The 13493-nt window shown below is 37.0% G+C and overlaps 1 protein-coding gene across 2 annotated transcripts; it reads left to right on the top strand.

The window, feature by feature from the left end:
- The first annotated feature begins 130 nt into the window (after positions 1–130).
- On the top strand, positions 131–13286 carry LOC128545991 (monocarboxylate transporter 3-like). Of its 2 annotated transcripts, XR_008369733.1 has the most exons (3): positions 131–5734; positions 6253–10259; positions 13154–13286. XR_008369733.1 is itself a non-coding variant. In XM_053536268.1 (2 exons), exons 1-2 carry the CDS (start codon positions 5383–5385, stop codon positions 7305–7307), a joined length of 1407 nt encoding a protein of 468 aa, XP_053392243.1. In that variant the 5' UTR covers positions 131–5382; the 3' UTR covers positions 7308–11637. The 2 variants fall into 2 exon arrangements, 1 of the variants encoding a protein (XP_053392243.1); XM_053536268.1 differs by lacking the exon at positions 13154–13286 and having other exon boundaries at positions 6253–11637.
- Positions 13287–13493: the final 207 nt, after the last annotated feature.

Genomic DNA, 13493 nt, shown 5'->3' with positions numbered 1-13493 from the left:
GTTGATACATGTTCTTTCAACACATGGAATGTCCCGTACATTTTACACCTCTTGATGAAAGAAAAGGCATTAAAATGTACAGTACATGTATAGTGTCTCAGGTACTAGTAACTTTGTTCTTTCATTTTTACATAGATTAGAGACGTGATCATAAGACTGTGTGTATTCATAATAATTATTTTAAAAATGAAATGAATATTTCAAAGTCTTATGTGTCCCAAAGACTAAAGAAAAACTGCATGCTATGTAAATTACGATACGTTTCTTCAAAAGTGAAAAAATAATCACCCTGGTGTCGGACACTACTACACTCGTCGATGAGTTCTGACGTCGCAATAGTATATATTTGCTCATCTGCTAGTGTTCACTGTGAATTCTTCTTACTGAACATTCCACATTTGCTAGTGTTCACGGCACTCTGAATACTTCTTACTGGACATTGCTCATTTTTCATGATTCACGGCACTGTAAGTGCTGCTTATTGAACATTGCTCAACTTGTAGTGTTCACGACACTCTGAATGCGTCTTGCTGAATATTGCTCATTTTCTAGTGTTCATGGCACTGTATGTGCTGCTTACTGAACATGGCTTATCTTCTAGTGTTCATGGTACTCTGAATGCTTCTTACTGAACATTGCTCATCTTCAAGTGTTCACGACACTCTGAATGCTGCTTACTGAACATTGCTCATCTTCTATTGTTCACGGCATTGTAAATGCTTCTTACTGAATACTGCTCATTTGCTGGTGTTCACGGCACTCTGAATGATGCTTACTGAACATAGCTCGTCTTCTAGTGTTCACGGCACTCTGAATGCTTCTTACTGAACATTGCTCATAGGCTAGTGTTCACGACACTCTGAATGCTTCTTCCTGAACATTGCTCATTTCCTAGTGTTCACGACATTCTGAATAATGCTTACTGAACATTGATCATCTTCTAGTGTTCACGACACTCTGAATGCTTCTTACTGAGCATTGATCATTTGCTAGTGTTCACGGCACTCTGGATGCTGCTTACTGATCACTGCTCATCTTCTAGTGTTCACTGCACTTTGAATGCGTCTTACTGAAATTGACCATCGTCTTGTGTTCAGGACACTGTGAATGATACTTTCTGAACATTGATCATCTTCTATTGTTCACCGCACTTTCAATGCTTCTAACTGAACATTGATCATTTGCTAGTGTTCACAGCACTCTGAATGCTTCTTACTGAACGTTGCTCATTTTCTAGTGTTCACGGCACTCTGAATGCGGCTTAATAAACATTGATCATCTTCTAGTGTTCACGGAACTCTGAATGCTTCTCACTGAATATTGCTTATTTGCAAGTATTCACGGCACTCAGAATGCTGCTTAATGATCATTGCTCATCGTTTAGTGTTCACGGCAATCTGAATGCGGCTTACTGAACATTGATTATCTTCTAGTGTTCACGACACTGTGAATGATACTTACTGAACATTGCTCATCTTCTAGTGTTCACGACACTCTGAATGCTTCTTACTGAACATTGCTCATTTGCTAGTGCTCACGGCACTCTGGATGATGCTTACTGACCATTGCTCATATTCTAGTGTTCACGGCACTGTGAATGATACTTACTAAACATTGCTCATCTTCTATTGTTCACGGCACTCTGAATGCGGCTTACTGAACATTGCTCATCTGCTAGTGTTCACGGCACTGTGAATACTTCTTACTGAATATTGCTCATCTACTAGTGTTCTCGGCACTCTGAATGCTGCTTACGACCATTGCTCATTTTCTAGTGTTAACGGTACTCTGAATGCGGCTTACTGAACATTGATCATTTGTTAGTGTTCACGACACTCTGTATGCTTCTTACTGAATATTGTTCATTTGTTAGTGTTCACGGCACTCTGAATGCTGCTTACTGAACTTTGATCATCTTCTAGTGTTCATGACACTGTGAATGATACTTACTGAACATTGCTCATCTGCTATTGTTCACGGCACTATGAATGCTTCTAACTGAACGTTGCTCATCTTCTAGTCGCGACACTGTGAATGCGGCTTACTGAACATTGCTTATCTTGAAGTGTTCACTACACTGTGCATGCGGCTTACTGAACATTGCTTATTTGCTAGTGAATGCTACATTACTGAACATTGCTCATCTTCTAGTGTTGACGGCACTGTGAATGTTACTTACTGAACATGCTCGTCTTCTAGTGTTCACGGCACTGTGAATGTTACTTACTGAACATGCTCGTCTTCTAGTGTTCACGGCACTGTGAATGTTACTTACTGAACATGCTCGTCTTCTAGTGTTCACGGCACTGTGAATGTTACTTACTGAACATGCTCGTCTTCTAGTGTTCACGGCACTGTGAATGTTACTTACTGAACATGCTCATCTTCTAGTGTTCACGGCACTGTGTATTCTTCTTTTTGAACATTGCTCATCTTCTAGTGTTCACAGCACTCTGTATCCTGCTTACTGAACATTACTCGTCTTCTAGTGTTCACGGCACTCTGAAAGCTTCTTACTGAACTTTGCTCATATTCAAGTGTTCACGGTACTGTGGATGCTGCTTACTGAACATTGCTCATCTGATAGTGTACACGGCGCTGTGAATGCTTCTTACTAAACATTGCTCATTTTCTAGTGTTCACGACACTGTAAATGCTGCTCTGCTTTCTGAATATTTCTCATCTCCTAGCGCTCACGGCACTGTAAATGCTTCTTACTAAACATTGCTCATCTTCTACTGTTCACGGCACTGTGAATGCGGCTTAGTTAACATTTCTCACCTGCTAGTTATCACGGCACTGTGAATTGCGTGAAAATAGCTAATAAACAGTCATAGATTTGTTTATGAATTCAATTTTCACGAAAGACTAATGCAATCAATAATGTGTATACATTTTTCGGAATATGATCGAGCGACATTAGTACTCCAATGCAGTCTACTAAAGGTAAATAAAACTTTTATTGCGATCTTACTCTTCACAGTTTTGAGCTATTTTAAAAGATTTCAAAATATTTTGATACTCAGACATGAATGTTACAACAACTAGAACAATGCCTATAAATCTCACAAAACTACATTGTACACTGTAACGACATGCCGATCGATGCGTTTATCATTTCGCTGAAAAAAGTTACTAATTACATAAGCTCGAATGAGAAGAAAACTGTGAATTTTACATTTTCACACAAAGGATAATAGGCTGGCAGAGAATGGGCCCGGATATTTTTGGTTTTGCTTAGCTAATTTTTATTTAAACTGTGGTCATAGATCTTTGACAAAGGTTCCAAATAAGAACAGGTCATAATTACAGTGTAAGAGGTTTTCTAGTTTAGTATGACTAAATCATTGCCAAATGTAGATTGTTATTTTCTCAGTCTGAGATAACCGCGATGTACCAGTTTACATTTATGTATCAAGTACATTTAAATGTTTTAAGTGTTCGGGTTTCACGCATACATCAAACACGCCCATGTATTTATGATCACAGTTGTGTTTTGTCTGTGCGATGACGTCTTAATACAGTTCGTCCTTAGCTGTCAAGGCTGTTTTTTTCTGAAAAAAAAAAACAGATTCTGTCGAGCGAGAAAATTTGACCGAGTAACTTACACGAGGGTCCTGCAAAAAATTTATCATTGGGTTTGGATTTCTTAAGTTCTACGTTTTATTAAAATCATTTTGTCATTGGGTTCAGATTTCTTAAAATTATTTTTATTACAAATCATCAAAGTATTCCCCTTTTACCGAAACACGCTATTGTAACCTTTTAACCCATTCGCGAAAAGCACATAAATAGTCTTCTGTTGGCATAGATCTGTTTAACATACTGATGAATGGCGCTGCCAAGAGAACTTCTGGACTTATATTTCTTTCTTGAAAGCAATTTTCTTAAGCCTTGGAAATCAAAAATATTGCAGGGATTCAGGTAAGGTGAATAAGGTAAGGTGGATGGTTTACAACTCCCACCTTTTCAGAAGCCTCAAAAAGGCACTGTCGTGTATAAGATGAACTCCTAGCAATCCTTTGCTTGGAGTTTTTTATTGTAAAACCTTTTCACTTTCTTCAGTACATATTTCTTGTAGGATCGTCCAGTTGAATGACTGGCCCACTAAAATTGAAGAAAATTGCGTACAACATCTTCTTCCAACTAATGGTTTTCTTGGCAATATGTACATTGGCATTTTTGATAATTTCACTTCCATTGCTTATTATCAGCCCTTTTCTGTGGCTCAAACATGTGCACCCAGGTTTCGTCACCTGTTAGCAAGTTAGAAATAACACGACTATTACAGCCTTTGTAGGTTTTCAGAAGTTCCCGGGCACATTAACGCGTTGTTCTTTTGCTCCTCGGTGAGCAAATGAGGTACCCACCTAGCGCAAACACTTTTTCAGAATTGTTTGCACATTGCCTTCTGATATTCCAGTACAACTGGCTATATCTTTCACCGATAATCGTGCATCCTGTTCAACCATACCCTTTACAGCAGCGATGTTTGCCTTTGTAACAGAGGTTTTAGGCCTACCAGAACGGATATCACTTTCGACAAATAATGTTCCAGCTTTTAAAGCTTTAACCCGCCTAAAACCTGTGCGCACTGAAATTGCCTGAGGTCCACATGTACCACGAAGTTCATGAAATATCTGCTTTGAATCTATATCAAGCCTAATGCACTTTTCGTTCATATTACAATGTGACAAGTAAATTGGTTAGTGTATATGACTGCATGTACTTCAATTTCAAACAACTCGGACATTTGAAAAGCAACTTGTACGAAATAAACGGATATCGTTAGCAACTGGACACACCGTTCTTGGAAGTGCATTGAAGCGTTTTAAAAATATCTGGGATAAAACTACTGAAGCCCATTAGTAACAGAACTTTTTGCAGGACCCTCTTGTAAATGAATTTTATTTATTAAATCGCATTATGAGACTAATTCACAACCGACAAATGTATTAGAATAAACAAAATGATGTGATCCATAATTTGATCATTTTCTGTAATTTTCACATCCACTTACCAATAGATATTTTTCTAAATATGTGTGTAAAGTTTAAAAGTGCTGCGTTAACTGAATATGCATCATCGTTTTGTAGTTGATGTGTGCACAGGGCAAGACATAGTAGTAACTGTATTGTTACTGCATAGCATGATTTTATAAATATCTTGATTAATCACGTTTTCTATTCAAAGACACTCTCAAATATGTTATCATGGTAATTTTGAAATGAATGAGAACACTATCCAGTACATCTTATTAAATCATAATGAAAAACTTTAAACAGCTTCTTTAAAACAAAGTAACATATCATGGATTTAAGACTATTTCTCACTAATTTGGATGTATTTCTGTGATTCATCGAGACATCATAGTAATTCATAATGCCTTTAGTTGTTGAAGATAATAGTGACATTGAAGTGTCTTTTACATATGCCAGCTACGAACGGGAAACCGAAGCTTCTTTTCTTCTGTCAGGGAATAAATCGAGGAAAGTTTTGTCAAATTCGACGCTTTCAAGCGAAAGTGTTGATGGAGATACCCAAAATGGAGGGAAGATACACGCGCCAAGATCACGTGGGGTAATAGTAATGGCGGCTTGCATGTATATGAGTTTGTCGAGTTTTGGAATGGCTTCTGCTCTCGGGGTTGTTTATGTGGAGCTGATATCGGCATTCCAGTGTCTACGATCAGAGGCGGCACTTGTTCAAGGATTGTACATGGGCATTACATTAGGTACTAGTATTTTATTTAATCACCAAGCAGTTCCGAATGGTTAATCTCTAAGGAGTAAGTTTCCGCTCGGGCATTTGTTCAGAACCAACAACAACAACCATAGATATAATTCTACACAAAAATCGTGCCCTTGAATCTCATATTTTATTGTAATCAAGTATGACATTTTTTTTTTTTTTTTTTTTTTGAAATTAAAAATGACGCAAGAATTTCAAATCCAAGATTACATAATACTTATAAATTGATTTGATATTTTTTACAATTATACACTGTTGGAAAGATTTAGACAAGTCAAAATTGCGACAAAGCAACAATAAGACAAAATAAGGCAGACAATTCTATTTTATATCTAAAATGGTCACACTTGAATAGAAAAGTACGTTTGTGTTTAAGAAAATGTATGTATGTATGTATGTATATATGTTTTTCCTGACTTTCTTAAATGATGTCACACAAAAACGGCGAGGTAGTAAAATGAAAGCAAACAGTTTCTGTCATGTATTTCCGTTTATTTCTAGGCGGTGGACTTCTCTTCAGAAATATCGTAACAAAGTACGACACTGGCGCATGCGTAATGGCAGCTGCTGCCTTTGCTGCTGTTGCAATGGCTTGTGGGAGTCTGGCAAGTGATATTGGCACAGTTATTGCCCTTGTAGGAGTTGTCACGGCTTTATTTGCAAGTGTTAATATCCTCGTTTCATCAATAGTTATCAACTGGACGTTTGTTAATAACAGAAAATTTGCTCTTGGTATTCTGACATTGGGTTCTACAATTGGACAGACTGCAATGCCATACATTGCTGACGCTTTAATCGAAGCATATTCATGGAGTGGATGTTTGCTAATTTTGAGTGCCCTAGCGTATCTAAACAGCATTCCATGTGGAATAATTATTCATTTTTCCAAAAGATATTTTCAAACTGGAAGGGAAACCAAGACCAAAGGCGATACGACGTCTGTTGCGAGCTTTTTGACCGACAGTGCCTTCATGGTCTACATGGTGTCATCATTTATATTTGTAACATTTGGTCCGGTTGAACTATGGTTCGTTGTGGACGTCGCTGTTCTTAAAGGCTTTGGAGTCCAGTCGGGCGCAACTTTGCTCTCTCTTAACGGAATATTTGGATTTGCTGGCAGAATTATGTATGCCGTATTTTTGAAATTTTATTCAAATACACGACCGGAAATACACATGTGTTACGGATTTATCCTCTGGGCTGTAGCCCATATTGGCGTTATTGCCTCGCCAGTATACTGGGGAATGTTCTTGTCGATGATACTCCGAGGCTTATCAGCTAGTATAGTTATAGTATTTCTACCGTCTTTGCAACTGGAGCTTCGAGGGTCAGAAAGCTTTCCAACGACAGTTGCTGTAACTAATGTGATAATGGGTACAGGGGATATAATAGGTGGATATCTGGGTGGTTACAGCGTTGATGTAACAGGGTCGTATAATCTAATATTTTACATAGCTGCCGTGGGTACTGTATACTGCGGAATCAGTATGCTTATTATTTATGTGATCTTCAAAAAGAGAAAACATCATTCCGGCCAGTATCAAAAACTGCCATGATCAACTCTTCGAATAACATTTTCATTGACATGGCTCATGCAATATCCATTCGAGCCAAATACAGCATCATAAATAAAACACTCTTTATACTGTATCTAAACTAGGCAAACACAGCACTACAACTTGCCTTAAGTTTTACATTGCTTTTAGTGATTTAGAACAAACAAATGCGCATTTTTCACTGAAAATAATTGTAATTGGTTATTTTTCATATGACAGTTATATAAATTATATGAAAACGATGCCGTCTGGGCGTATCATGTAAGGCATTAAGCACTGGTATTCGCAATGGGGGTAAAATAACCTCAGGAAGAGTGATGCAGTCATGACTTTTTGTTTGAATAAGGCTGTTGTTTGTACAACGCCTTTGAACATGTCACTGTATAGAAATGGGCGTTTAATCAAATTATTCAGTTTTAGTTTCAGTTTCTAATAGTATAGTACATAACCAAGCAATCGGTGAATAAAATAGGATTCAGAATTAAAAATGCACATATTATTATTATTACTATTATTTTCCACGGCACTGTGAATGTGGCTTACTGAACATTTCTCACTTGCCAGTGTTCACGACACTGTAAACGCTGATTTCTGAACATAGCTTATTTGCCAGTGTCTACGTCACTGTGAATGCGGCTTACAGAACATTTCTCACCAGCTAGGATTGACGGCACCGTGAATGCTGCTTACAGAACATTTCTCACCTGCTAGTGTTCACGGCACTGTGAATGTGGCTTACTAAACATTACTCGTTTGCTAGTGTTCATGTCACTATGAATAAGCTTACAGAACATTGCTTATCTGCTAGTGTTCACGGCATTGTGAATGCTGCTTACTGGGCATTGCTAACGTGACTGTGTTCACGGCATTGTGAATGCTGCTTTTTACTGAACATTGATCATATGATAGTGTTCACGGCATTGTGAACGCGGCTGTCTGAACAATTCTCAAGTGATAGTGTTTACGTCACTGTGAATGCGGCTTACTGAACATTTCTCACATGCTAGTGTTCACGGCACTGTGAATGCGGTTCATTTGTAAGTATTCACGGCACTGTGAATGCTATTTGCTGAACTTTGCTGATTTGCTAGTGTTTACGACACTGTGAATACGGCTTACTGAACATTTCTCAGCTGTTACTGTTCATGGCACTGTGAATGCTATTTGCTGAACATTGCATGCCATGAATATACTACCACTAGATTCCCTACTGTTTGTTAACTCAGCGCCGTGTAATAGCGATGAGTACAGCCAGTCCACCTACCCGTCTACCCGTCTACCTATCGTTTTAGCACACCCGCTTAGCTTAGTAGGGAGAGCATTCGTCTACGGATCGCGGAGTCGCGAGTTCGATCCCCGGGCGGGGCGTATGTTCTCCATGACGATTTGATAAAAGACATTGTGTCTGATATCATTCGTCCTCAACCTCTTATAATTTATGTGGGGAAGTTGGCAGTTACTTGCAGAGAAAAGGTTTGTACTGGTACAGAACATTGCCCACTTCTAGTGTTCATATCACTCTGAATGCTGCTTACTGAACATTGTTCATCTTGTAGTGTTCACGACACTGGAAATGCGGCTTAATGAACATTTCTCATCGGCTAGTGTTCACGGCTCTGTGAATGCTGCTTACTGAACATTCCTCATCTTCTAGTGTTCACGGCACTGTGAATGTGGCTTACTGAACATTGCTCATCTTCTAGTGTTCACTATGAATGTGGCTTACTGAACATTGCTCACCTACAAGTATTCCCTTCACTGTGAATGCTGCTTACTGAACATTGCTTATCTTTTAGTGTTCACTACATAGTGAATGCTTCTTACTGAACGCAAGTCGCTTCTAGTGTTCTCAGCAATATGAATACGGCTTACTGATAATTGCTCATCTTCTAGTCTTCATGGCACTGTGAGTGCTGCTTACTGAACATTGCTTATCTTCTAGTGTTCATCGCACTTTGGATGCGGCTTACTGAACATTGCTCATCATCTAGTGCTCACGGCACTGTGAATGCTTCTTACTGAATATTGCTCACTTCTAGTGTTCACGGCACTGTGAATATGACTTACTGAACATTGCTAATCTTCTAGTGTTCATGGCACTCTGAATGCTGATTACTGAACATTGTTCACGGCACGGCACTGTAAATCCTGCTAACTGAACATTTTTCATCGGCTAGTGTTCACGGCTCTGTTAATACTGTTTACTGAACATTCCTCATCTTCTAGTTTTCACGGCTCTGTGAATGCTGCTTACTGAACATTGCTCATTTTCTAGTGTTCACGGCATTGTGAACGCTTCTTACGGAACACTACTCACTTCTATTATTCACGGCACTGTGAATGTGGCTTACTGAACATTGCCCATCTTCTAGTGTTCACAGCACTGTGAATGCTGCTTACATGGTTTCCACTTGGGTACAATGAAGTACATTTTCAATGAAAATATAGTGACTTTAGAAATAAATATCACACATTTTTTTTTAGAAATCAAATTAAGTTTTTTCACTGCCTATGTCCCAGATGATGCTACAAACATCAAAACTTTGAAGTTTCAGTTAAACATTATACTGATTTAATACCTTTATTTTAGTTAAAATTTTTAGATTTTACACAGGGAGTCTATGATTAAGTCCGAGTAAAATGTAATCATTACGGATTCAAAGTACTAGCCAAATTGAACTAAGTGGCAAATCACAATACATTGTAGCGACTTGGCGTGTGAGTAGATCGTTTCCGCTGTTGTTGCAGTATTGGTAACTTTTATACTTGACGTTTAGCCCAAGTGATGTCATAAGTAAGGAGAAAAGTTATGACGTAGCTTAACTTGACGTTCAAACGTAAGTCGTTTCCAGGCTACAGATGTCAGTTCCTGAACACAGTTCAGAGCGTTTAGCTGGATTGTTTACAGCACAAGTATATGTTTCAATACTTCGACAAATAAACAAGGAAAAGGTAAGATATGTCGTTTGTTCAAACTGTTTTTAACTATAGCAAAGTAAGATAAAATAGATATAGTCATTCGCATGTATGTGAATATTTTAAATGTCCACAGAAACTCGACAGAATTACATACATGTCGTCTTAATATATCAATGTTAAGCTATTGTATTTTCCATATAACTTTATTGTATTTTTGTTAAGAATAAACAAAGAATTTGTTGTATGCTACATAGATGCGTTTGATTTATAAACATTTTATTTTAAGGGGACGCATACTTTGAAATTAGAAAAAAAGTGGGTGGGGTATTATAAAATTTACCTGCAAAAAAGTACAAGGTTTTGGTAAATGAAATGAATACTGTTTCAACTGTTATAAGTACACAAAGGATTGCTCACTAAAATAAAAATGAGAAAAACTGAAACAAGAAAGTTATTGTTGAATTACATAAGACTTCTTGTATACATTCAAAGTCAACAATTAAGACATTTTGGTGCGAAAATAATAGTGCTTCACCTTGTCCAAACATTTATCAATGTCCTACAGATTCTAATTTTAAGAAAGAATGTGAAATAAGTTCACTGCTTACTTAGCATATGTGAGCTAAAACACATTATTTAGTTTGTTTACAAAGTAGTGCATAAGAAAAGATACGGTGGTCAAGGAATGCCACATTCCAAAACTAAAAAAGTATATTCCCCTTAATACATTAAACATTTATCGTTACAGAAGTCTAGTGGCTTACAATAAAGGCCTAGAAATGATGCCATTATTAATTTTTAACTTGGTATTCATGAACTACAATGCACTTAAATATCAAAACACATTCAACAAACTTTTGAAAATGTATTGTCTTAAAAATCCCTAAAATAAGGTATGAAATTTGGTTGAGAGGTCCAATCAATGTGTATATGTGCAAAAGTAACATTCTTATCTTGTTCACAGAAGATACTAATACACAGCAGGAATGTCAATGATCAAAACTGGACGAATATACAGTTATACTCACTTTGATGTCATTTATAATGTGTCCTTGAATTCTCCACCATACTTTTCATAACTCTGTTTGCACGAGTTGCACGAGAATGTTGTCATTCACGTAAAAAACGGTGTCAGATAAGTTGTAAATGCAATATCATCTAAACGTAATTAATGGATTATGCAGTTCAAGATAAACTTTATCTCATAACGTAACGAACATGTATAATGTTGTAACAACAACTTTACTTACACTGATTTAAGTAGCAGTCGGTTTATAAGTGACTTTATTGACTCATTTTGTGTTTTGTTATTGTTGTCAAAAAGTATAACGGAAGTGCCGCACAACTGAATCGGAAACCAGTTTAATGCGCAAAGTAGTCCACTGTAAGTAATATTTTTTGACAAATGTCCACAGAAATTAATAATTTTATAATATTAAAGACGAATATCTGAATAGAATTCATTATTTGATGAGAAATTATAATCATCGACATGTTTTTTTTAAAAATCGTACACGTGCTGACACCTAAGTTGTCTCCCGTTGTTTATTAGAGTTACCTTTCGTCCGGCGCAGTAATACATTTGCAGTGAATCGCCGAGAAGTCGTGGGAAAATTAAAAACCATGTAAATAAACTAAAATTAACCACCTTTTCAAGATGAATTTCAAGTGATCGACATTATGCATTTAACCCGCCTGACCTGTGTAGCATCTTAGATATCTGTTCTAAGGTATTCATTGTGTAGAATGTCATGTCATGCACTTGCAATACTAATCCAACTCTGATTTGTTTGTTTACATTTTTTATCAATGAGAAATATGGCGTCCATCCCGAAATGAACTGACGTGGCGTTAAATTTTTACATGTTTAAGCAAACCTGGTGTGTTAGAAAGAAAATCTCATCCCTTCAACATTATTTGAAACACTGTTATTGTAAAAAACCTGCTTTTTTCTTACACAAAAGCTTAATATTTTGTGTTGAATGTACTTTCACAAAGACCTCTGTTTTCCTATTACATTCATAGTACCACATCCTTATCCACAAAATACTGAATATTACAGGTGTCCATCAGTATTATATCAGTTTAGCAATATGTTTTTTATTTTCCCACCATTGATTTCTTGAATATGCACCCCTTCCGCATTTCTGTATGAATTGTGAATGTAGCAATATGAGTCCCCTTAACAATAACTGATTTACTGATGTCTGTATCGATATAATTCTATATCTAAAATTTTGTCATTAAAGGCGATGTCGTCTTCTTAATCAAATCTATTCTAATGTGTCAATACTGACCACAACAAATCACCAGCCATTTCTTATTTCGCTATAATACCATGAAACTTACTGAAAAGAAAAAGGGTTTTATTTTAATCCAGAGTACGCTTAAAACTGCTCTACAAACTGTTAAAATACTGACACTATGCTACATGTATGCTAATTATATTCATTTTATAAATTGAGCCCAGGTTTGAATAGTCGGAATAAATGTACTACATGTTTAGAATTATGAATAAGAAATGTTCATTTTATGATAACAGAAACAAAATAAAATTGTTGACGTGTGCTGTCTAAAAATGGCAGTTACATGTAATATTACTCTGACATTTTCTAGTAAATACTCTGTATTCTTAATCAATTGTATTCACTCGTTTTATAAAATCACAAAGTTCATGTATATTTTGTTACTTTTTTAAAGAGCAGAATGAGGCCGTAAAATGAATAAAATTTTATCATTGCACTGTTTGATATTCCTGAAGATTTTGATACCGTATTAACAGCATATTGGTTGAAAAGTATGCACACTTTCAAAAATATACTTTTAGTAATTTGTAAGATATTCTTAAACTTGCTGGTTAGTTGTTTTGATCAGTATACTAGTAAAAATCAAAACGCGAATGAAAACTTTCAACCATTTTATTACAGATGACGTTTAAAAAAGACGAACTGGTAAAAATACAACTGAGAGTACACAAACCCCTCGGTGACTACCAGGGTGGATCCAGACTGAGAGTAAACAAACCCCCCGGTGACTACCAGGGTGGATCCAGACTAAGAGTACACAAGTCCCTCGGTGATTACCAGGGTGGATACAGACTGAGTACACAAGTCCCTTGGTGACTACCAGGGTGGAACCAGACTGAGAGTACACAAGTCCCTCGGTGACTACCAGGGTGGATCCAGACTGAGAGTACACAAGCCCCTTTGTGACTACCAGGGTGGATCCAGACTGAGAGTACACAAGCCCCTTTGTGACTACCAGGGT

The sequence above is a fragment of the Mercenaria mercenaria genome, chromosome 2 (assembly GCF_021730395.1).
Source record: "Mercenaria mercenaria strain notata chromosome 2, MADL_Memer_1, whole genome shotgun sequence".
In the NCBI taxonomy this organism is placed as follows: domain Eukaryota; kingdom Metazoa; phylum Mollusca; class Bivalvia; order Venerida; family Veneridae; genus Mercenaria; species Mercenaria mercenaria.
Note: the sequence above shows the minus strand (reverse complement) of the source record. Positions and strands in the feature narration are given on the sequence as shown.

Bases quoted from the DNA above. Each gene is read 5' to 3' on its own strand.
- LOC128545991 (XM_053536268.1), top strand. From the start codon at position 5,383: ATGCCTTTAGTTGTTGAAGATAATAGTGACATTGAAGTGTCTTTTACA. The intron at 5,735-6,252 runs GTACTAGTATTT...GTTTATTTCTAG, and splicing joins GTACATGGGCATTACATTAG to GCGGTGGACTTCTCTTCAGA.